The 22,557-nt window shown below is 50.8% G+C and overlaps 2 protein-coding genes across 7 annotated transcripts in view; one reads left to right on the top strand and one right to left on the bottom strand.

Annotated features, from left to right (window-relative positions):
• LOC137846469 (ATPase family AAA domain-containing protein 2-like) overlaps nucleotides 1-22,557 on the top strand; it is an 83,312-nt gene that overhangs the window by 4,227 nt on the left and 56,528 nt on the right. Inside the window, exons 5-10 of one of the 6 annotated variants that reach the window (XM_068664426.1) lie at nucleotides 573-645; nucleotides 2,296-2,391; nucleotides 2,832-2,937; nucleotides 3,757-4,210; nucleotides 4,431-4,546; nucleotides 4,933-4,999. The exons of 2 other annotated variants lie outside the window; for them this stretch is intronic. In XM_068664426.1, the coding sequence (XP_068520527.1) occupies nucleotides 573-645; nucleotides 2,296-2,391; nucleotides 2,832-2,937; nucleotides 3,757-3,934 (453 nt within the window). In that variant the 3' untranslated portion in view covers nucleotides 3,935-4,210; nucleotides 4,431-4,546; nucleotides 4,933-4,999. Of the gene's footprint in view, nucleotides 1-572; nucleotides 646-2,295; nucleotides 2,392-2,831; nucleotides 3,145-3,756; nucleotides 4,211-4,430; nucleotides 4,547-4,932; nucleotides 5,000-22,557 lie in introns of those variants that run through there. 3 more of the 6 variants (XM_068664428.1, XM_068664430.1, XM_068664431.1) reach the window with 3 other exon arrangements.
• On the bottom strand, nucleotides 14,144-20,699 carry LOC137846461 (maestro heat-like repeat-containing protein family member 7). Its single transcript, XM_068664405.1, has 12 exons — nucleotides 19,629-20,699; nucleotides 19,243-19,322; nucleotides 18,885-19,005; nucleotides 18,663-18,749; nucleotides 18,092-18,196; nucleotides 17,558-17,714; nucleotides 16,945-17,036; nucleotides 16,365-16,514; nucleotides 15,504-16,181; nucleotides 15,101-15,238; nucleotides 14,489-14,665; nucleotides 14,144-14,239 (listed from the first exon to the last, which is right to left on the bottom strand). The coding sequence occupies exons 1-9, from the start codon at nucleotides 19,737-19,739 to the stop codon at nucleotides 15,966-15,968; spliced, it is 1,119 nt and encodes a 372-aa protein (XP_068520506.1). The 5' UTR covers nucleotides 19,740-20,699; the 3' UTR covers nucleotides 14,144-14,239; nucleotides 14,489-14,665; nucleotides 15,101-15,238; nucleotides 15,504-15,965.

Below are 22,557 nucleotides of genomic sequence, written 5' to 3'. Positions count from 1 at the left end.
AACCTACTTTCATAGCTTTTTGTTTAGCTCTGAATGTCCTTCTTTTTCTCTCAAATCACAGAATGGTTGAGGTTAGAAGGGGCCTCTGGAGGTCACCTGGTCCAACCCTCCCCTGCTCAAGCAGGGACACCTAGAGCTGGTTGCCCAGGGCTGTGAAATGAATCCAGAATTGTCCACAGTACTTTTTATTAGCATCTCTCACACGCCTGTATGATTTCTTTTGGTATGTCTGCTAGAAAGGTAGTTCTTTTTCCTTGGTTCTGTCACGCTGTAGGTTATTAACCTATGATTAACTAACGCACTCAGTTTTGTATCTGGGCAAGTATTTAACCACTGCATGTACTGAGCCCTGGTTTAGAGCAGAAATTCTTGTTACTGATTGTGGGTGCACGCAATCATATTCCCATTCTCTCCTCTTGTGCAATAATTTATTTTTTGTGTGTGTACGGGATGCCTCGATAATGTTACTGTGTAAGCATCAACAGACAGACGTGTCTGTCAGTGGATGTACGTGTATGCACGTCTGTTTTTCTGCACGTTTGTGACCGATCTTTCTTGCTGCTTGGAATTAGGAGAACCTTGATATCTTCACCTGTGTGAAGTCGGACTTTGAAAGAACTGGACCTGGCAGTCCAGATGAGATTGGTGAGTTCTGGTTTTAAGTTTTCTTTACTCTGTTCTAACCAAAAGCCTTGTCTTAAACAATTGAAACAAGCTAATCTACTGGGTATTTGTCTTCTGTGAAAATTCTGTGTTGCTATTGACTTCACAAGCCTTAGTATGAGCTCTAGGGCTGTACTGTAGTGAGCTCAGAACAGGTGAAAAAAAAAAGTAGATGAGCTGACGAGTTAGATTATGTGATAGAGCTCACCTGCACACCTGCAAAGGAGCTCAGAGAGACAGTGACAGGAGGCTGAGCCCCAGAAAATAGTTTGCTCCTCCCTTCAGAGGCCCAGAGGAGCAGAGAGATGCACAGTGGCAGGTGGGAACCCGAGGGAAGTTCTTCAGAGGAAGAATGGCTGGGCCACGAACTAGTAAGGGAGAAGCAGAGTTGACTCCTTCGGAGGTTTAGTTAGGAAAACACTAGCTCAAAGTCTTAACAAGAGTAGCTTGAATACAAGGCGGGGGCCAGTCTAGAGGGAGAAGCTTGGTTAAAGTGTGTGGGTTTCAGGGAGCTGTGCAGTAGAGACTTGTAGAGAGGAATTTTAATTAGCATGTTGAATGGGAAATGAGCCCGGGTCAATTAATTGATGATCAAAATGCAAACTACAATTTTAAATCAGGAAAGAGCTAGAATATACTTTTTTAATGAAAAATACGCCAGAAAAGAGTGAGGAAAGTGTCAGTGTTGTTATAAAGGAAGTTATTGGAAAAAGGAAAGGGTTAGAGGAGCAATAAAGCAGAGAAATTCATGCTTTTGTGATAGAAGGGTTGGAACACCAAGGACTGGAGATGGTAGTGATCACAAACTCATTTACTGATCGCTCAGTTTTCCGTGTGCTGTCTGTATACCCCATGGCACCTACCTTGCATTCAGAAAGCAATGCAGCCTTTGGGGTTAAAAAATAAAAACCAAAGAGGGCAGTGCTTTCCAAGAAAAAAAGATCTTTTTGGCAAACAGGTAGGTGAATGGAGTATGTATGTTCCTTCCTCGGTGTCCTGCTGTTAACGTGAGAGGATATTCTCCAGAACCCAGTAGATAATTGCACTCTGGTTCTTGTGTTTTTTACCATCTTTCATGAAACAACTTCAGGTTACTTGACAGAAGCTAATGGCCTAAGCTTATGTGCATTTGGCATTGTTTTCTCATTGGTGAGCTTCAAGCCTGTGTCTGGCCCATTATTGCTCACAGAATTTGTGGCAGAGCTAGACTTGGACTTAGATTACTACGCTTAGTCTTAGCCCTACAGATTATTAAAACCCTTTCCACTAAATACTTTCTGAAACTAAGAAGCGACTTTCTGAAATAGCTGTTTTCAGAAGATCTGCATCTTAGCTAAGCAATAGGACAGAATTTTGCCTGTTGTTAAACACTGAGGCTGACGACAAGTCCATCAGCAGTTTCAGAGAGGACAGAACAATGTCTAGATGCATGCTCATCTGCTAGGATTTGTGATTTCTGAAACGTGACTTGCATAAATTCATCTTAAGGTTTTGCAGGATCCACTGTGTCCTTAAAATAATGATAACAATAAAACTTACAGGCATCTGTGTAATGCATTTTGGATTTCATATAATTTGCAAAAGTACTTAACGATTCGTTGTCATTTTGTGGTACACTACAAACATCAAAAGGAAGTGAGAACAAAGAAAATGATGGTGAAGATGTTCCAAGGCGTTACAACCTTCGACAGAGTAAACCTGCTGACCGCTACCAAGCTCCTATGGAAAGTAGGTTGAACGCACAGTTTCTCTTAAAACCTTATTTCGTGCACATAAGTGAGATAAAACTTTTGAATGCAAATACATGTGTTTGCGCACACAGTACTGCTTCAGTTCTGTACCTTCATTCTGCACATGAACTTCACTGTTTTTATCAGACACGTGTGTCCTGTGCACATTGTATTTCTTTGCTGTTTGGCATACTTAGTGCTATGTATCCTTGATATAACAGTACTTAATCACACTTAATAGTCTTGCTCTTGTGATTTTCAGTTCACCTTTAAGCAGGGCGTAGTTTTCCACTTGTGCCATGCACTGATGAAAAGCAAAAACAGTTAAAAATTCTTCTGGAATTAGGGATGAGTGAAACACGTGGCATTTTCTTTATCTTTTGATATCGTCCTCTCTTAAATGTATCTGTATCATTATTCTAAATTCTTTCCTTTCAGTAAGACAAAGAGATCGAGAGAGGACTAACTCGGGCCAGCCCCATTCTGTCAGACAGAAAGAGTCACTTGAAAATGCTGGGTCACAAAAATGTAGGAGACGTGCCAGGTTGGTGTATGGCTAGTGATAGCTCTTACTTATCCGTAGAGCTGTCAGTCTCCTTACTGCATAATGCTTCAAAGGGTTTTCAGTTTAGTGGTAATTACAGAGTAAGTTTATGAACGGTACTTTGGTAGTCTTAAGGTAGAGAGGAAAGAAATATTTGGAGGGGAGGAGGTGGATACTTTTAAGTTGGTTTCTTTTTTCAATCCAATATTTGTGGGTCACTGATAAGATGATTATGGAGGTAGTGTCTTGGGTTTCTGTAACTGAAATTCTTTGGTTCTGGAACTGAAGCCAGAATCCCCCCTTAAAAATCTTAGTCAGACTATTTAATCTTGAAGGATACAAATGATTTTCTTAAAACCGAAAATAATTGTATTCGATTTAGAGGGAGAGGCTTTATGGAAGTTTTGTTAGATTTAAAAAAAAAAAAAAGAAAAAGAAAAAGTTATCAGTCAAATACTGACTCTAGTTTCTGTTTGGAATCAACTAATGTTTCTATGTGAAGTTAACCTTAAACAATAAAAGATCTAAATGAAATCATAAATTGCCTTAGTAATGATAAAGGCTTTTTGGATTCTGTAAGCAGTTAGTGCGTAGAGAATGCTGTTGATTGCCAGATATTTTGTTGAGCATTCTTGAAAGCAGACAGTTGTCACGAGGAAAATCATGTCATGGCCTTTGAAATCAGATTCCCAAGGAGTACAATGGACTGGAAAATAGATCTCAGAGTAAATTTTGAGATAGAATTCCCTTGATTTTTGGTGTTACTGAGTATCTGCTCTGTTTTCTTTTGAACTTTCTGGTCTATATGCTTGCTTGCAGACAGAGACGTGCAGATGACATCAGTGATTCTACACCCTCTTGCTCATCTCCCTTGCTTAGCACGTGTGATACGGAGGACGGTGGTGAGAGCAGTGAGGATGGCGAGAGCATATCTCCAAGAAGGTTGCTGTCGTTAGAGAATAGGGGAGGGATGAACCTCCTTCAAATGAATATTTAGCCATGTTTAAGTTTATCTGAAGGTAACTGTGTAAGTTTATGTCAATTAATTAGGTCTTCTATATATTAATTAATGTCTTCTACATTTGCTTGGCATTATTACGAAAAACAAAAATCTTCGAGCTGCGTCTTAAAGAAAAAGAAGCCCTATAACTTCTCCTTAATTCAAATCAGGACTTCTCGAGTGAAACGTCAGAAACAGGACCTAAAGAGAGTTCAGAGGGATCAAAAGAAAGTTGGAAGAAGTCAGGGAGATGCAATGCAAATAGATAGTGAGGTAAGTCTTAAACTAATCATCGTGTCAGCGAGTGTTTCCAGTGATTATGAAAGATCTCAGTGTGCCATCTACAACTACCTTTGTTGATGGTTTTCTCTAAAGCAACTTCAAAAATTGCCCAGAATGTTTCCGTTGTGCTGAGATAATTTCTGATGAAACCTTGATCTAGATTGCTGCTTTCTTTAACATACAAACTCTGTTGTGTTGAATTTCTCTTTAGATTGGATTTGAGAACGTGGGTGGTCTTTCGGAACACATCGCAGCTTTGAAAGAGATGGTGATTTTTCCCCTCCTGTATCCAGAAGTTTTTCAGCGGTTCAATATTCAGCCCCCAAGGTAACTCATTACAGTGATAAATCGTAAGTCAGCTGTTTTCAGGAGAAAGTTCGCTTAAGGTATCAATATGCTTCCATGCTTCAACATTTTTGGCAGCGGTGAACGTTTGTTTTAGTAGTAGCAAAAAGTGGTTTCTTAAAAACGGATAGAATCAAGAATATTTGTAGGTTAAAAGTATAAGCAATGTCTTAAAATTTTAAGTTTTACCATCTGGTGTTTTTAAAAAGTTGGGTTAGTTGGGTTGGAGTGGTTTTGTTCTCTGTTTTATGTACAAGTCAGCTTGATTAGTTTGTAAGCAAGAAGGGATTATCTAGTGGAAGTCAATTGTAACATGTTGCCTGGAAGCCCAGTTGTTTTTCCTGCCTACTTTTGCTTTTTTATTGCAGAGGCTGTCTATTTTATGGCCCCCCAGGAACAGGGAAAACACTAGTTGCTCGTGCACTTGCCAGTGAATATAGCCGAAGTGACAGGAAAATATCATTTTTTATGAGAAATGCTTCGGACTGCATGAGAAAATACGTGGGGGAATCAGAACGCCTACTTCGTGTGTTATTTGAACAGGTGAGGTTGAAATGCACAGTGTATTCTGTCAGAGTTGAAACCATTATTTTCTGTGGTCAACGTTTTTAAGTAGAACTTGCTCTTTTTTTGTATTTTGTTAGGTTTTTTTTCCCACTGAAATGGAAATGCCAGTGTTTCTGCTGTGAATGTCATCTCTAAGAACTACTGGAACGATTTGCTTCCTGTCACCCGGATACAGTGGGTTGAGACAGACTGTCTTCTGTTAGTCATGCCAGATACTCCAGAAGCTCTATCAGTAGAGGTCCCAGAGGCTAAAATGAAAGATGTAGTTTAGATGACATTCCAACCATGATGTTTTTGTGCATTTTTCCTTTAAATAATGCTGTTTTACTCTGTGTTTTCGTGCTAGGCCTATCAGATGCGACCTTCAATTATTTTCTTTGACGAGATAGATGGTCTCGCTCCTGTGCGCTCCAGTAAACAAGACCACGTTCACAGAATCACAGAATTTCTAGGTTGGAAGAGACCTCAAGATCATCGAGTCCAACCTCTGACCTAACGCTAACAGTCCCCACTAAACCATATCCCTAAGCTCTACATCTAAACGTCTTTTAAAGACTTCCAGGGATGGTGACTCCACCACTTCCCCGGGCAGCCTGTTCCAATGTCTAACAACCCTTTCAGTAAAGATGTTCTTCCTAACATCTAACCTAAAACTCCCCTGGCGCAACTTAAGCCCATTCCCCCTTGTCCTGTCACCAGGCACGTGGGAGAACAGGCCAACCCCCACCTCACTACAGCCTCCTTTAAGGTATCTGTAGAGAGCAATAAGGTCACCCGTGAGCCTCCTCTTCTCCAGGCTGAACAAGCCCAGCTCCCTCAGCCGCTCCTCGTAGGACTTGTTCTCCAGGCCCCTCACCAGCTTCGTCGCCCTTCTCTGGACCCGCTCAAGCACTTCGATGTCCTTCTTGTAGCGAGAAGCCCAAAACTGAACACAGTACTCGAGGTGCGGCGTCACCAGAGCCGAGTCCAGGGGGACGATCACCTCCCTAGCCCTGCTGGCCACACTGTTTCTGATACAAGCCAGGATGCCGTTGGCCTTCTTGGCCACCTGAGCACACTGCTGGCTCATATTCAGCCGACTGTCCACCATCACTCCCAGGTCCTTCTCTGCCAGGCAGCTCTCCAACCACTCATCTCCCAGCCTGTAGCTCTGCTTGGGGTTATTGCGCCCCAGGTGCAGGACCCGGCACTTGGCCTTGTTGAACTTCATGTAGTTGACCTCAGCCCATCGGTGCAGCCTATCCAGATCCTCCTGCAGAGCTTTCCTACCCTCAAGCAGATCGACACATGCACGTAGCTTGGTGTCATCTGCAAACTTACTGAGGGTGCACTCAATGCCCTCGTCCAGATCATCGATGAAGATATTAAAGAGGACCGGCCCCAGCACCGAGCCCTGGGGACGCCACTAGTGACCGGCCTCCAACTGGACTTGACTCCATTTACCACGACTCTTTGGGCCCGGCTATCCAGCCAGTTTCTAACCCAACGAAGCGTGCGCCAGGGGTGTGGCCGTGCGGCGGCCGCCGGTGAGATGGCGGTGGCGGGGGGCGGTGGTGGATCCTCGGCATCCTGCGTGCCCTCCGCCCGCGGCCTCGAGCGGCCCAACCCGCTGGCGCGCCTCACCTGCCCCGTGTGCCTCAAGGTGTTCGACAGCCCCGTGCGCGTCACCGGAGTGCTAACTTCATGGAACACCTTCAGAGATGACACCGGTTTTCATACGATACTTTTGTGGTACGTGTTTCTACATCCTTGGAATACGTGAGCCTGATGACTCTTAAAACCCAGCTTTTTTTATGTAGCCACTACTGTAAAATGTAGTCCTTGCAGATGGTATAATGAGAGAAGTGGAATTACTGTTAAGTCAGAGGAGGAGACAGCTGGTTTTGTGTTGTGTTAACCAATATGGCCCTGGCAGTAAAAGAATTTCTGTACCCTTTGTTCATAGGATTATGATGCTGATGAAGATGACATGATGGCACAGGTTTTGATGTGTTCTTTGCGGGATAAATAAAATAAAAAAGAAGACTAATTGTCAAACCAAGCTTCCATGAGAGGGAAATGGCCAGCATTCTTGCACTTCTCCCTGTCCATGCCAAGATGAACTCAGGCATTCAGAAATATGGAAGACTTTAATCTTAGTTTTGAATCCCCGTTTGATCTTTTGGTATCATTCTTGTTTTCTATTAATATGACTATGTTGCTCAACCACGTAAGGCTAATTTTCTTTTTTGTTTCACACAAAGCTTATTTATAGGTCAGTGTGGAGGAGACAGTTCTGTTTTCCTTCACATCTGCCTGTTTTCTGATTGCTTTCTGCCAGTTGTGCTAGTTTGACTAAAGCCAGAAATACTCCAAATTGACTGGCATGAGCTAGCTGGTAAATCTCTTTGGTGTTAGCTAAAATGTGTAACTTTCAACTGTTATAGCAAATATTAATCATTTGTTGGCCTTACTAAATTGGTGTTTAAAAAATCGGTTTTCTAGGAATCTTAAGCCTTATGCTTGTAGGGGAATTCAGAAGCTTTTTCAATATCCGTATCTTATGTAAACTAAAAATTTCATATATATATTCCTAGTTGTTCCATCCCTCAAGGCAAGCTGGTAGCAAAACTTATAACCCGTAGCCCTTGCACAGCACTGCCTTCCGCATTGCAGATTCTAACAAGTATTTTGAATTCCTGTTTTTACTTAAATGTCGCTAAGGTAGCTGAAGCTGTACCTAGATTGTTTTCCATATACATACAGTATGGAGGTATAGCTTTCAAAGAAAATGTAAAATATAAACAAGTTTGAATTCATAGACAATGGATACTTGATACTCAGTTGTACACTTTCATTGTAGAGTTTCATTTTTAGTTTAACACTAATTGCACGATCTATATGCTGAGATCAAGCAGTCTCAGAGACCCGAACAGAACTTGGAAATTGGAGTAGCAGTGCTGAGATGTCTGGTCTCATTGAACTTGGCATGCCTGATTGGAGCAGTGGACCTGCATCACCACAGAACTGAGTACTAACCAATTTATTTGACCAATAAACTTCACACTCTGCAGACTGCAGCATAGCCTTACCCTTAAGAAATGAAACGCACCCCAGCTAAAACGTCTTGATTAAACTTTGTGTCCAGCAAGTTTGTGGCTTCTAATATATTTAACTTGGTTTTGGTGTGCTTTCCCTAATGTGGTAAGGCTGGTATAGATTCTCACTGAGGTATCTGCTTGGTGACTGCAATCTTAGTCTTAGGGAAAAAATACATCAGTGTGGGAAAAGTACTGTGTTATGGGGTTGGTGATTCCTAATGCTTGGTCTGTGAAGAGATTACAATGTGCTAGTGGTTGGGTAGGGATTTCTAGGTTCTGGCTATGACAAAGTTTTGTGATAAAGATTGGCCTGAGTCTAGATTTCTGCAACTGTTCTAAGTGCACTTCCATGCAATTCTGACATTCATAGGTATTACAGTTTTGCACCTACATAAAATCTGCTTGATCTTTGGGGAATGAAAAAAAAAACAAAAAAGGATGATGACCTGTTTAATTTACTGTGAACAGATTAATTTATCCTGAAAACTTGTAACTCAATGCCAAAACAGGTGCTTCTAAATGATAGTTGAAACCAATTTACTAAGCCTGAGATCAGCATGTGGTCTGTGTTAACTTACCTATTTTTTATGTCTTAAAACGAGTCTTGTCCTTAAAAAGCTTGTCCATTATGACTACTCCTGGAAGAAAGTCATGTGGAATGTAACAAAATTTACTGAACCGGTAAGTAAAACTTGTATTTTTCTATTAGTTCCATTGTTTCAACTCTTCTGACGCTTATGGACAGCATAGATAACAGAGGGGAGATCGTGGTAATCGGAGCTACCAACAGACTGGATTCTATAGATCCTGCTTTACGAAGACCAGGACGCTTTGACAGAGAGTTCCTCTTCAACTTGCTAAATACAGAGGTGAGAACTGAAATTCAGCATTAGTGCTACCATGGCAAAGTCCAACTTTATAGGGAAAAAAAATTGACAACTTGAACAAAAGAGTGATACGTGGAGACACTGCCTTGTTCCATGGAGGGCAAATCTGGTACTGGATATATATGGTCAGGATGATACCACCAGGTAGTTAGTTCTATAACCAAACCTTTCATTCCCAAAGTTGTACCTGTTTACTTAATTATTTAGTCCACTTGGGCGCTTTCATCATGAAGTTGTGTTTTTGGTCTCAATCCTTCACTTATGAATGAATAGGGGACGTGTTTGCATTTGATTGTGCCCTGGATCAGTGATAGTAGTTTGAGTCATAATTTTGTCTTTTTTTTTCTTACTAGGAAATTAAGAAAGAAATCTCAGCCTTCTGGTCCGACACGTAGTCTTCAACATACTTAATTTTTACGCTCCAGAGGCTTTTGTTGCACACTGCTCTGTTATTTGTAAGCAATTTAGTAAATAGTATCTCACATAGGGATATAAAATTTAATATATACGTATTTTAAGATATTTTAAATTTGTTTATTTGACCTTTCTTAAACATATTTAAGTACTTTTATTTGATATTTTTGTTCTATATATGTAGCTCTCTATTTATTATCCTATATATATAGGATCATAGAGAAGTGAGAAACAAAGGAAAGAAACCAAAGGCACCTTCCCCCCCATCCACCCTCTTCCACCTCCTCCCCCCGAGCGGGGGGGGGGGGTCCCATTGAGAGCTCTTGGAGCACCCATCCCTCTGGGTTGATCCCTGGCTGCTATGACCCTACTTCAGTGCCAGCACAGGCAGCACAGGGCAGGAAGGGTGCCCGCCTCCCTTGGGGGAACCGGGGGCTGCCCACTGAGGTCTTCTGGCAGCCCCGTATCCCATGGGGCAGCTGCTCGCCAAGCCTCGGGGCTTCTGGAAGGTGGAAGGCAGTCCTCATGGCAGGGACCGAAGCCCCGCAGCGCTGCGTCCTCCTCCCTGAGCCCCTCGAGGGTTTGGTCCTGCTGCCGGCCATGGGTCTCCCCTCTCACACTCCCCGTTGGTCTCTCTGCCACCCGGCTGCCAGGATAAAGACCTGAAGATGAAGTTCCTAAGGAGCATCATCAGCGTGTGCAGAAGTGCCAGAAGCTGCGGCCTGTGGTGCGGCCTCGATGCCTTCTGCAAGAAATACCAGCTGGCAGAGCATATTAAGGTGATGCGACACCCCCTGGAGGCTCTGGGAGGGGTGCAAGGGCAGGCTGTGGGGACGGGACTCTCGAGGGCTTTGGCGGGGGCCTCCTCCCTGAGGCCCTGAGCCCCTCGAGGCTTTGGTCCTGCTGCCGGCCATGGGTCTCTCTACCGCCGTAGCCCTGCTCCATGGCGGCCGCCCTCCGCCCGCGGCACCGCTCCGCCTCCCGGGCGCTCAGTGCGCAGCCGCGCGGCGCCCGCCTCCCATTGGGCCCCGCCGGCCCCTTCGGCCCGCCCACGAAGCGCTGCTATTGGCCGCCATCCGCGTCGGCCGCCATTGGCTGAGCTAGCCCCGAGGCCCTGATCCCATTGGAGCTCGCGGCCCGCCACTCGCCGGGTTCCCCGCGATCCGATTGGTGGAGGCGCCTCCTGCGGTCCCGCCCCTTCGGCCCTTCTGTGGTCACGCCTCTCCGCTGTCAATCACAGCCGGACCCGATTCTGAGTGGGCAGCGGCGCGGGGCGCATTGTGGGGGCCGGAGCAGAGCGGTCGCCATGGAGACGGGGCCTGGTCCCGCTCTGCGAGCCTGACCCCCGGCCCCTGACCTCTTCTTGACCTTTACCAGTGACCCCGGCCCCAAATGAGACCCCGCAAGGCGTCCCCATTGACTCCCCAGTCAGTAGGATTGGAAAGGACGAATGTTTATTCAGCGCAGAGCAGAGCGGGGGATAGTCCCACCAAAGACGTGCGCACCCGACGTGGCAACTTGCCTTGCTTATCTGCAGCAAAGAGTTACATGGGCCTGAAGTTTCACAACGCGCCCGTGCATATTCATAGCCTGTCCCCGCTTCGTCTTAAAATTAGTCCCAAGCAGTCATTTCCGGAAACTGCTCCCATTTGCACCAGGGAGGTGGTCAGTGTTAGAGGGAGTTAGGAGAATACAGTAATTTACTACCTTTTAGAAATGAATGCACTAACTATATAGAAATGGGGGGACAGAGAGAGGGAGTTAGGAGACTCTTATCAAGCACAGATAGAGCGCTGATGGCATTAAGCTAGGATGCTACTCAGTGTCTTTGCTAGCCATGGTACATTGTGCAAATTACCTAAAGCAAGAAGCTTTTCTTAGGATCTTTGAGAGTATAGCCATCTATGTAGTAGTAGGTGCCTTTTCTGCATGCAGCTCTTCTTCAAGTGAGTAATATTTACAGCATGCTTATGGATAGGGAGATGATGTTATTTTGCAGTGACGAGGAAGAGTCACCAACCTTCATCCCCACGACCCCTGATGACGACCACCAGGAGACACTGCACAAGCGCAGATGGGAGGAGTTTCCAGCAATGACTGCTTGGGACTAATTTTAAGACGAAGTGGGGACAGACTGTGAATATGTACAGGTGCGTTGTGGAACTTCAGGCCTAGTAACTCTTTGCTGCAGATAAGCAAGGCAAGTTGCCGCATGAGGTGCGCATGACCTTGGTGGTGTGAGAAAAATCTCACATAACTTTCTTCAGACAGAATCTTCTGTGAAGCTATTTTATTCGCGATTGCAAGGGCGGGCGTCCTGTCAATCAGGAGCGCATTTTAGTAAACAAATCCTAACCTTTTATTCCCTATTACCCGACGCCTGATCACCTCCCCTGTTTCCTCATTGGCAGAGTACTACAGGTTCACAAGCTGCTCGACCCTCCTCTATACCATATATGTACCATTTTTCTTGTTTTCAACCCTTGAATTTCTCCCTTCTTATGTGTTGAGGTCTTGTGATCTTTGTTTTACTGTTCTCATACTGCTCATCCTGTTTGTCTCAAGCTTCCAACTTATTTTGGAACAGCGAGGCCTTCTACCGTCCACTCATCTACTTAGCATTTCTCCTTGTTATGACTACACAACTACCTTGCAATACAGAAAATTAGTTCTGTACTGCAAAAACACAACTTTGTTTCTCACAGGGGGACTACCCCCGTGCCGCCCAGCGCTGAATAAACACACCTATTTTACAATCTTATGGATTGTGGAGTCCGTTTTCCATAAGCCACCGCCCCTAAGCCATTCCCCACCACACCACCTAAAACCCTTACAGCTGCCCACTACGGTAGAGGCTGGAATGCTCAGCACACCATGCAAAGGATTCCACGGCCCTGCACGTGGTGTTGGAGTTTTAATGGAATGCAGGCGTTTGAAGGTTTTGTGCCTCTCCCTGGCTTAGGAGAGGCAGCAGCACAGTGCCCGCCGGCACCAGCTCGATGTCAGCTGCTCCCTTGGACGTGTCAGGATGAAGATGGTCTGAGTGGCCAGAGACACAACACTTTCCTCCTCGTCATTCTGCAAGGGCCGGAGGACTGCAATGGAGAGAAACAGAGCAGAAATTAAACCCACCTGTCTGCAGAGACTGCGGGCAGAGCCTGCCACCCCTCCACCCGTCACTTCCCGCAAAGACACAGAGGGACCAAGGGTCAGAGAATCATTAACTATCCTGCGTTGGAAGGGATCACTGAGCCCAACTCCTGACTGCACACTGGACGGCACAGGACTTAACACCACATATCCAACAGCTTTGTCCAAATGCTTCTTGAACACCCGCGAGCTCGGGCACCATGCCTGCTTGCCTGGGGAGCCTGCTTCAGTGCCCAACCACCCTCTCAGGGAGGAACTTTTCCCCAAAATCTGATCTGAACATCCCCTGACCCGGCTTTAAGCCACTCCCTCGCCTCCTATCACCGGTCGCCTGAGAGGAGAGCTCGGTGCCTCCCTCTCTGCTCCCCGTCACAAGGAAGTTGTAGACAGATGTGTTTTGCTGTTAACATACTCCAGAAAAGCCCTTTTTCTTAGCCAGCGCAGTACTGGCCAGCTTCAACCCCAGCCGAGCTTTTGGCCATACAAACTTTTTCCCTTCCCTCTGAGAAAGGTGAATGCCCCCTGCCCCACCGGTCGTGGACCCACACCCCGCTGCCCTCACTCACTGCTGCAGATTTCATGGATCTTCATCTCGCTCTGGTCCTTGCAGTGCTGCGCGGCAAGACCTAGGCACAAAGCTGCTGTCAGAAGCCTGCGAGGCTGCCCCCAGGCCCACTTGCATGGGGACCCAGTCCCGGGGGGGACTCTAGGGACACTGGGGCTGCTAAAGGCTGACAAAAGAGGGACCCCGGGGGCTGTGGCTCACCGATGAACCTGACGGCTGCCTCCCGCAAGGCGACCTGAGTGTGCTGCAGGTACGGCAGGCTCTGCTGCAGGTATTTCTCCACCTTTCCTTTGTCCTGCACGAGCTGGAGAGAGCGCAAGGTTACAGGGCTTGCAGACCCTGCCCGGCTGGACAGACCACCCCCTCCTGCCAACACCCCCCGTTCCCCTCAGGCCATTCCCATCTCCCAGCCACGAGCCCTGTGGGGCTGGGGTTTTGAGGTATGGAGAGAGCTGTTGTCTTTACCAAGTACTCTGCGATCTTCCAGGTCTGCTCTGTCTGCGCCAGGTGCTTGAGTTTTCCCTGCTTCAGGAAGTCTGCAGCGGTGACAAGGGCTTCCAGGGAGGCCTGCAGAGCAGCAGAGGCTGAGAGATGGCACCAGAGCCCAGGGAAGGGGACCTGGGCTGCAGGCCTTTCCCAGCCCCCGGTGGGATAATGCAGTGGGGGGTGAGTGTGAACTGCGTTTGGCATAAGGAAGGAGGGGAGCTGTGCCCCCATTCTCCATGACACAGGCAGCTGCACCCCGAAGGGACACACATGCCAAGTGCCCGATTACCTTCAGCCCTGGCCCCGGACACCCAGGCAACCCCTGTGGTGTCAGTCTGCTAGTCCCTCTAGTCAGGTATGCCATACGCACCTTGGCCACGCTCTGGGTCTGGTCACTCAGGTGAAAAAAGAGTGGGAGCAGGCCCCTCTTCACGACCTTCTTCAGCTGCCTCTTGTGGTTCCACAACACAGCCTGCATCACTTTGTTGTAGAGGCAGATGGAGAGCTCTTGCAGCTGGCTGCACTCCTGGTAGGGAGGAAGAGAGGAAGACTTCAGCAAGAGCTGCTCCCTGCCCGCGGTGAGCAGGGGCGTTAGGGTGGCTGACGTGAACGGAGGTGCTACAGAATCAGAGTGTGCTCAGAGGAGCTGTGGCCAGATCTGTAGCCACAGTGAAAGGACGCAGCCCCACTAGAGGGAACGTAAGAGGCCTCCTTCACGGGGGGCAGCTGTCATGAGAGTGCCCATCTGTGGGCTCAGGTCCTGCAGCAGCCTTACATCGTTAAACAGTGGCAGGATGTCCCCAGCCACTTGCAGAGCGATGGAGCTGGCCTGCTTCCTCTTCACGTGATCCATCAGGTTTCGGATGAGAAGCAGGGCCTTCATCTTGGTGTCAGCCCTGGCAACGTGCAGGCCCTGAATGATGCCTGGCAGCAGCACGGGAAGTTTTCTTGCCTGGAGGAAGGACAGAGTTTCCATTTGGTGAAACGATGAAAGGCCACCCTGGCCAGAAGCCTGTGGTGCCAGAGCACCAGGCTGCCATCTTGCTCGCGCAGAGGCAGCACGAGAGTTGCACCGGGCAGCAGCCAGCAGACAGGCGATGGCCATGGGCAGCCCTTGCGTATGTGAGGGGAGCAAGGGTAGGAAAAGGAGGGCAGCTGAGCAAAGACTCTGTGCCCCCTTTTCGGACCTGCTCCAAAAGGTACACGGCATGCATGGAAAGCTCCCCAGAGAGCCGCTGGGCCCCTCCATGGCCAGCTCATTTCTTGGCCATTTCTTCTGCGCCACAGAGCTGCGGGCAGAGCAGAGCCCTCCCAGCTGGCCGGGAGCAGGCCATGATACCTTCAGGACAAAGGCCCACCGGCCTTCACAGTAGTGTTCCCTGCTCACCGTGACAGGTGTCTCTGACGCTGGGAGGAGAGCGCTGAGCACCACCGAGTACGTCACTCGGTTGGGATGCTCCAAGAGCCTCTGGAGGTGGCGCAGGGCCTCCGAGTCGTCTTCTCCAACATCTGGGTGGGCCAGCAGCTGAAAGGAACACAGCATTGAGAGACTGTCGGAGCCTGCAGGGCTGCAGGCAGCTCCTGGCTCTCCCGGTGCCTCAGGCCAGGGGCAGCTGGGGCTGTGGAGGGCCGCAGGGCCCCTGAGTGCCCTGTGCCTGGCAGCACCCAGCAGCCTTTCTTTGCCTGCTCCTCCCGCACGGACGTCCTGAAGGAGCTGCCAGTTTGGGGGTAGATGGGCAGAGGCACACACACGGCCCTGAAGAGGAGCAAGGCCTCGTCCAGTAACTCACCGCCAAGTGAGGGATGCAGTTGTCCTCTGGGATGAAGCCCGGGAGCCCGCGCAGCTTCTGCTCCTGGAGCACGCCAAGTGTCTCCCTCAGGACATTCTCCATTGTCTGGTTCTGGGAGAACATGGTTTCCCACATGGCCAGGGCAGCGCTGCAAGGACGGAGCACTCAGTCAGCAGGGCACACTCCGCCCCAGCGCCGTGGCCTGCACAGGCCCTGCAGGCCCCAGGCTGTCCTGCAGCCCTGGCCCTGCCGCCCCCCTCCCTTGGGGTGCCCTGGGAGCCTTGTCCAGGCAAGCAGGAGAGGGCAGAGATGACGTTCCCTGTGGTGGCAGGGATCCTGGCTGGCTTGCTCAGCTCTGGCTGCCCTGGCTGTGGCCAAGGAACCACGGCTGGAAAGCATGGCGGCGTGGAGGGCCCTGCTCTGGAAACGCAGAGCAGGGCCCTGGAGTTTGCTGTGGATGTGTCAGGCGGAAAGTCTCCTGTCCCCTCCCCTCCCATACAAGAAGCCCTGAAGGTTGGCATGCCTGTCAGATGATGGCGAGATCTGCAGCAGGGTGCTGGCCACCTCCCTTGGCCGCTGGTTGGCCAGACAGAGGATGAGGATGTCCAGGCTGCGCCGGGCTGATGCCGTGTTGATGTACTCCACGTGTCTGTAGATGCACCTCACGATCTCTGGCACCTGGAGAGGCAAAAGTGGAGTGCAGACGTACTTTCAGCCACTACTCACACAACTGCCCTTCCCATGGCTCTGGGATGGCTTCCAGGGATTGCCTGCGGTGCCTGAGAGGGCTGGACGTGGGAGGGAGGAAGCGGGGCCTGACATGGGCTAACGGGCAGGGCAATCCAACTGCAGGCCACTTACGTCGGTCAGCCAGGAGGCAGGGTCTTCGATGGCCATGTGCAGCACACCGCTGACCTCCTGTTTGTCGTATGTGTTGGAGTCTCTCAGGGCTTCAATGACCTTGAGGATGACGTCTGTCCTCTGAGACTGCTGGAGGTATTTTCCAAAGTTCTGCAAGGAGGAAGGGACGTAAGACACGTTGCAGCAAGTGCCCCGATGGTGCTGCAGAACTGAGCGGTGAGAGCAGCTCTGGAGACAGATGCCTGAGCGTGCTGGCAGCAGTGCCCACGGGAAAGCAGGAAGCAGGGGCTGCAGTCCCTGCGTGGTGGGGGCTGAGAAGAGCCCTCGGGGTGAGGGACCAGGGTTGGAGGCACGGGCCCAGGGTGCTGGCCCTGGAGATATGCGGGGCTTGCTGGTGGCCAGGAGGGCCAGGAGAAACTGCTGCTGGGAGGCCTATGGAAAGGCCCTACTCAGGGACAGCAGGACCGCGCGGGCCAGAACAGCGAGGCCACACCAGCCGCACTGATGCTGGAGCCCTGTGTTCCCACAAGTCTCCTGCTGCTGCTGGGACAAGTGTGCCAGGAAGGGAGGAACTCATTACCGTGGCAATGTCCGTGGCAGTGGGTAAAGGAAGCCTCGGTATGGCCTCAGCTTTCCCCTGAGGCTGTTGACTAGCTTCTGGCGCTGTTCTTCCTAAACACGGCAGCGGAGGGGGACAAAAAGAAGAAGATTCACAAGGACAAGCCACTTTTGTTAGGAGGCTTACCAAGTGGTGAAAAGAGCTTTTGAGTAGGAATGGCTGAGGAGGGCGGAGATGCTGCAGAGCCCAGGGAGGCAGTGTTGGACAGAGATGGAAAGCAAAGGCAGACAGCTGATGGGAGCAACGGAGATGGCAAGAGAGCAAGGGCTGACGTGTGCCTCAGGGGTACACATGCAAATGCTCCCAGCCTGGGACACGCAAAGGAACGAGAGCCCTGCGTGCAAATCGCACAACTAAAACGCTATTGGCCTAACTGAGGTGTGGGGGGTGGCTCGAAGGGCTGGAGCGCTGTAGTGCAGGGATACGAGGGGGACATACAGGGATCCTCTCTCTAGGAAGACCGCTCTAGAGGTCTCCACAAGAGCGCTCCATGGCACTACTTAGGAGAAGAAGCAAGTGCCTCAGGCAGTGCCTGTGTCTGGAGGGGAAGGAAGCCCAACACAGCTTCTCTTACTGTTTTTCTGGATGAATTGGTAGAGGTAATAAAGAGCATCCGAAGCCTCCCATCGTATCTGCCTGTTCTCGCAAGTGTGGCACAGGAGGAGCCATCCCACCAACTGTCCCAGGAGCGGCACATTGCACTCAGTGTATCCTCCATCAGCGCTGTGGTCCTGGGCGAGAGAGAGAGGAGGGAAGTGCTGTGGGAGGCAGTTGGGGCCAAAGTCCTGGAGCCAAGAGTGTGCCCAGGGCTGGCTCCCAGGTGAGTCAGCAGCCTTGGCCATGCCTGCTCTCCCACCGTGCTCCCTGGGCGCTTGAGGCCTGCACAGGACGGGGGGCAGAGCTGGCTCCCAAGAGTGCTCTCAGGGACTGGGAACATCCCCCACTCGGGGTCCATGGGCAAAGGAGGGCTGAAGGCCCTTGCTTCAGGGCTGAGCCCTAGCTGAGGGTCTGTAGCCGGGCTTGCCTCGGCAGCACCCCTGAGCTGCAGGCTGATGTGGTCTGCGGGGAAGGGGAGGTGGGCTGGCTGGAGGGGTGCGTGGCTCCTTACCTCCGGTGAGAAGCGTGTGGCTAGCCAGCTGGTCAGCTTCGCGGCCCTCCCCACGGCCCTCTCGCAAATAGCTTCGCTGTGGGAGTTGGCAAAGGGCAGCAGAATCTGTGAGGGGAGAAAGTGCTGGTCTGCCCTGGGAGCTGATGCCCGCTAAAGCAGGAGCATCAGTGCTGGGCTCCCGCAGCACTCCGATCTCGGGAGGAAAGCACCACGGACAGGGAGGCAGGTGGACAGCAGCAGCACCAGTGGTGACCAGTGCAGTGCCTGGGAAGAGGGGTCCAATTCCTGCCGCTGTGTAGACGCAAAGGAAGCCCAGGAGTGCCATGGGCAAGGCTTTTCTCCGACACAGGAGGAGTCTGTGGAGGGGAAAGGTCTGCAGCCAGGGGATACGGGGCTGCCAGAAGACCTCAGTGGGTAGCCTCCGGTTCCCCCAAGGGAGGCGGGCACCCTTCCTGCCCTGTGCTGCCTGTGCGTGGCACTGAAGTAGGGTCTGTCTGGATGGGAGTGGATGCTGAATTCCCTCCGGGTGAGGAAGCGCCCCTGGGAACACTGCTCTTGGCAAGTGGCAGACCTGCAAGATGTCCTGGAGCTCACTGAAGCCGGAGAGGGGAGAATTTCTGATGAAGAGCCTCAGCATGCGGTCCATGGCATCCAGGGTCTGCAAGGACAACAAAGGGGTGGCAGTGGATCTCCAGTCCCTCTCCCTCTGCCAGGATCTGCACAGATCTCAGCACAGAGCAGCCAGGGATCAACCCAGAGGGATGGGTGCTCCAAGAGCTCTCCCAGAGCATACCCTCAAGTAGTAGATGCGGCTCTCGCACTCCAAATGCTCGTGTGAGGGCAGCAAGAAGACACTGCTGAAACAGGCGAGCAGGATGCTCTTCTTCTTGCCCTCCAGCACTGAGTTGACATAGCTGCAAAGAAAGCAAGGGGCCTCGTTGTCACGGTGCTGGGAGCAGGGCCTCAGGGCCTCAGGGAGGAGGACGCAGCACTGCGGGGCCTCGGTCCCTGCCATGGGGACTGCCTTCCACCTTCCAGAAGCCCCGAGGCTTGGCGAGCAGCGGCCCCGCGGCTGGCACTGCCAGGCTGCTGCCTAGACAGGGGAAGCCTGGAAGCCAGGCCCAGGGCCAGAGCAGGGGCTGGGCACGTACCTCAAGTGGCCAAGTGCAAGCATGGCTTGCTGCTGCACCGCTGTGTGCAGAACATCCAAGGGCTCCTCATCCAGCAGCACCTGCAGAGCACAACCGGGATGGCACCGGGCACCGGGCAGCACAGCTCGGCAGCGCCAGCAGAGCTGGTCCAGGTCAGAAGGGCCGGTGGAGCCCCAGTGCCCCCAGCCAGCTGTGGCACCCAGAGGGCCGCCCTGCCACCTCCCTGCTGCTGAGCTCTCTGCTGGCGGGGCTTCTCAATGGCCCCAAGGCCGTCAGGGGCAGCTGAGTGTCCACGCAGCGCTTGCCCCCGCCAAAGCCCTCGAGAGTCCCGTCCCCACAGCCTGCCCTTGCACCCCTCCCAGAGCCTCCAGGGGGTGTCCCATCACCTTAATATGCTCTGCCAGCTGGTATTTGTTACAGAAGTCCTCGAGGCCGCACCACAGGTCGCAGTTTTTGGCACTTCTGCACACGCTGATGATGCTCCTTAGGAACTTCATCTTCAGGTCTTTATCCTGGCAGCCGGGTGGCAGAGAGACCAACGGGGAGTGTGAGAGGGGAGACCCACGGCCAGCAGCAGGACCAAAGCCTCGAGGGGCTCAGGGCTGTGCGGGGCTCCTGGAGGGCGGCAGCTCTGCCTCGCCAGCAGCCCGCCAGCATCCTGGCAGCAGAGCTGCGCGACCCTCAGGAGACACAGGCACAGCCACCATGGCAAGGCCACACCTACCTGTTGTGTGCTGCTGACGAAGGTCAGAATGTTGTACAAGCTCTCCTCTTCTTTCTCGTAGACAGCTAAGCTGTCAGCTTCTAAGAAGGCAGGAGAAGAAGGAGGGTTGTAGAGGGTGGCCAAAGGCAGGAGGGAGGAGAGGAAGGAGCTCTGGCCTCCCTCCAGCCCCGTGCTTGCTCCCCTGGCACAACCTCCCTGGGGGTGTCCGGGGGCTGGGCTGCCATGCTGGTCCTGACGCTGAGCAGGGTGTTCTTGCTGGCCCCCCCGCTCCCTAGCCCCAGCCCTGCTCCCCCTGACGGGAGCCCTCGCTCACCGTTCAACAGCAGCTCCATGACGTGCTCATGGTGTTCACTGGGAGCTGTGTTCTCCTGACGAGCCTCGGCCTCCACCCATGCCAGCATGGGGCTACTGGGTGGTCGTCTCTCCTCCATACTACAGGCTGAGGGTAGAGAAGAGGCAATCTCACAGAAATGGCTCGGCGCTGTGTGAAGACGCGGGCTATGCTCGGGGACTGCTCCGCAGCCTCGTGCTCCTGCCCTGTCCCGTCACAGCCGTGCCGGACACTGGGTGGCCGGGGCTGGCTGCTCTGGCTTTTATACGCAGCAGTGGGGAGTGCCCAGATGATGTCACAAAGGGCCCTTCTGTGACCCGCTGCCGACTCAGGGAGGGCCGGGTGTCCCCTGCAGGGGCACAGGGGCAGCTTGGAGAGAGGGAGGTGGGGGAATCTCATCGAGTCGAGATAGAGCGCTGATGGCATTAAGCTCGGATGCTACTCAGTGTCTTTGCTAACCCTGGTGCGTGCCACCACGTGTGTGCCACCAAGACACACTGCGCAAGCGCAAATGGGAGGAGTTTCTGGAAATGACTGCTTGGGACTAATTTTAAGACGAAGCGGGGACAGGCTATGAATATGCACGGGCGCGGTGTGAAACTTCAGGCCCATGTAACTCTGCTGTAGATAAGCAAGGCAAGTTGCCACGTCAGGTAGTCATTGGTGGGATTACCCCCCGTTCTGCCCAGCGCTTACAAGCTTACTGATTGTGGACTCCTTTTTCTTTAAGTCAGCTTGCCTGTGGGCACCGGGCTCCTTTCAGGGTCTGCCGAGGCCCCCGTTTGCTCTCGTGTCTCTTGCCATTCAACGCATCCCATAGCCCCGGGGAACACCCTTCAGCACACTGTGGAGCCCTGCCTGTCCCCTTCCGCAAGGGTCAATGTTGAAGATTGACTCCACCTTAAGGGCCATAGTGCCTTTTGTGGCTTCTCTGGTCTCTTTGAAACAATGAGGATAAAACAGAAAAGATGTAACATAGCAAGCTGAAGGGATTGCTGAACTTGATAAATTGTTGTATCGGCCTTGCTTTTGTATATAAGACTCAGTTCTAGCCACAAAATCAAGGCTGAAGAAGAAACATGGTGCCCATGAAATTAGCCTTAATTGAATTAGCCTTTCTTTGCCTGCTCCTCCTGCACGTACGTCCTGGAGGAGCTGTACATTTGGGGGTAGATGGGGAGGGGTGAGGGTTGTCGTATTTACCCAGATATTGCCCCTTACATAATCGTATCTCCCTGTCTCTAAGGGGGAAACGGATCCTAGGCCAGGAGCTGGTGGGGCTCATTGAGAGGGCTTTAAACTAGGTAAGATGGGGGACGGGGCTGAAACAAAGCTTGTTAGAGCTGTGCCGGGGGGACAATGGCAAGGCTGGGAGAGAAGGCAATGGCCCAAGTGAAGTGCATCTCCACTAATGCATGCAGCATTGGTAATGGCATGCATTAATGCCATGAGCGCAGTGTTGTGGGGAAATCCCTGAGTGCGTGCAGCAGGCTTCAGAATTCACTTGCAGAGGCAGGAAATGTCCCCATCCCGCAGCACCGCTGCATCCTGCCAGCGTGCAGGGTTCTTTAGGTGGGTCAGAGAGTATGGGCTGATGCGTTTCCAAGTTGAGAGAGAGAAGCACGTCTTTTTGAGGTAACAACTCGTAGGATCTTTGCGAGTAAAGCCATCTTTGTAGTAGTAGGTGCCTTTACCGCATGCAGCTCTTCTTCAAGTGAGTAATTTTTACAGCGTGCTTATGGATAGTTGTTGTTTTGTTAACAACTTCTTACGTCGTTGTTAACAAATGATGTTATTTTGCGTGTTTTCTCTGTGGTTCTAGGTCCCTTCTGATTTTTGCAGAATTACGGGGCTTCCTGCAATTGTGACCTTATGCCTTCACCTCTATTTCAAATATTATCAAAGTTGCAACATTGGTGGTAAAGTGATGGAGCAGGGTTTAGGGGAAATGTATCATCCAAGTTCCCTGTGCCAGAGTGTATCTGAAAACAACAGCAGTAGGCATGTAAGATGTAGCCTTTTTCAGGGTTGGAGACAGTTTCTTTTGTTTTTGGAGCTTTTTCCTGCTCTTTTGCTGGCTGTAGAGTCTTGTAACCTTCTGGATTTTAAGTGCTTGGAATTCTCTTAATAGGGGGATATTTAGCATCAGTTGCTGGCTAACTTGGTTTTGGGATGTGGTGGTGTATGCTTCTGTTTTGGGGTTATAAGTTAATCTACAAATATAATATTCATAACCTTTTTGGGTTATATTTTAATCTCT

This window comes from Anas acuta, chromosome 32, assembly GCF_963932015.1.
Source record: "Anas acuta chromosome 32, bAnaAcu1.1, whole genome shotgun sequence".
Lineage (NCBI taxonomy): Eukaryota > Metazoa > Chordata > Aves > Anseriformes > Anatidae > Anas > Anas acuta.
Note: the sequence above shows the minus strand (reverse complement) of the source record. Positions and strands in the feature narration are given on the sequence as shown.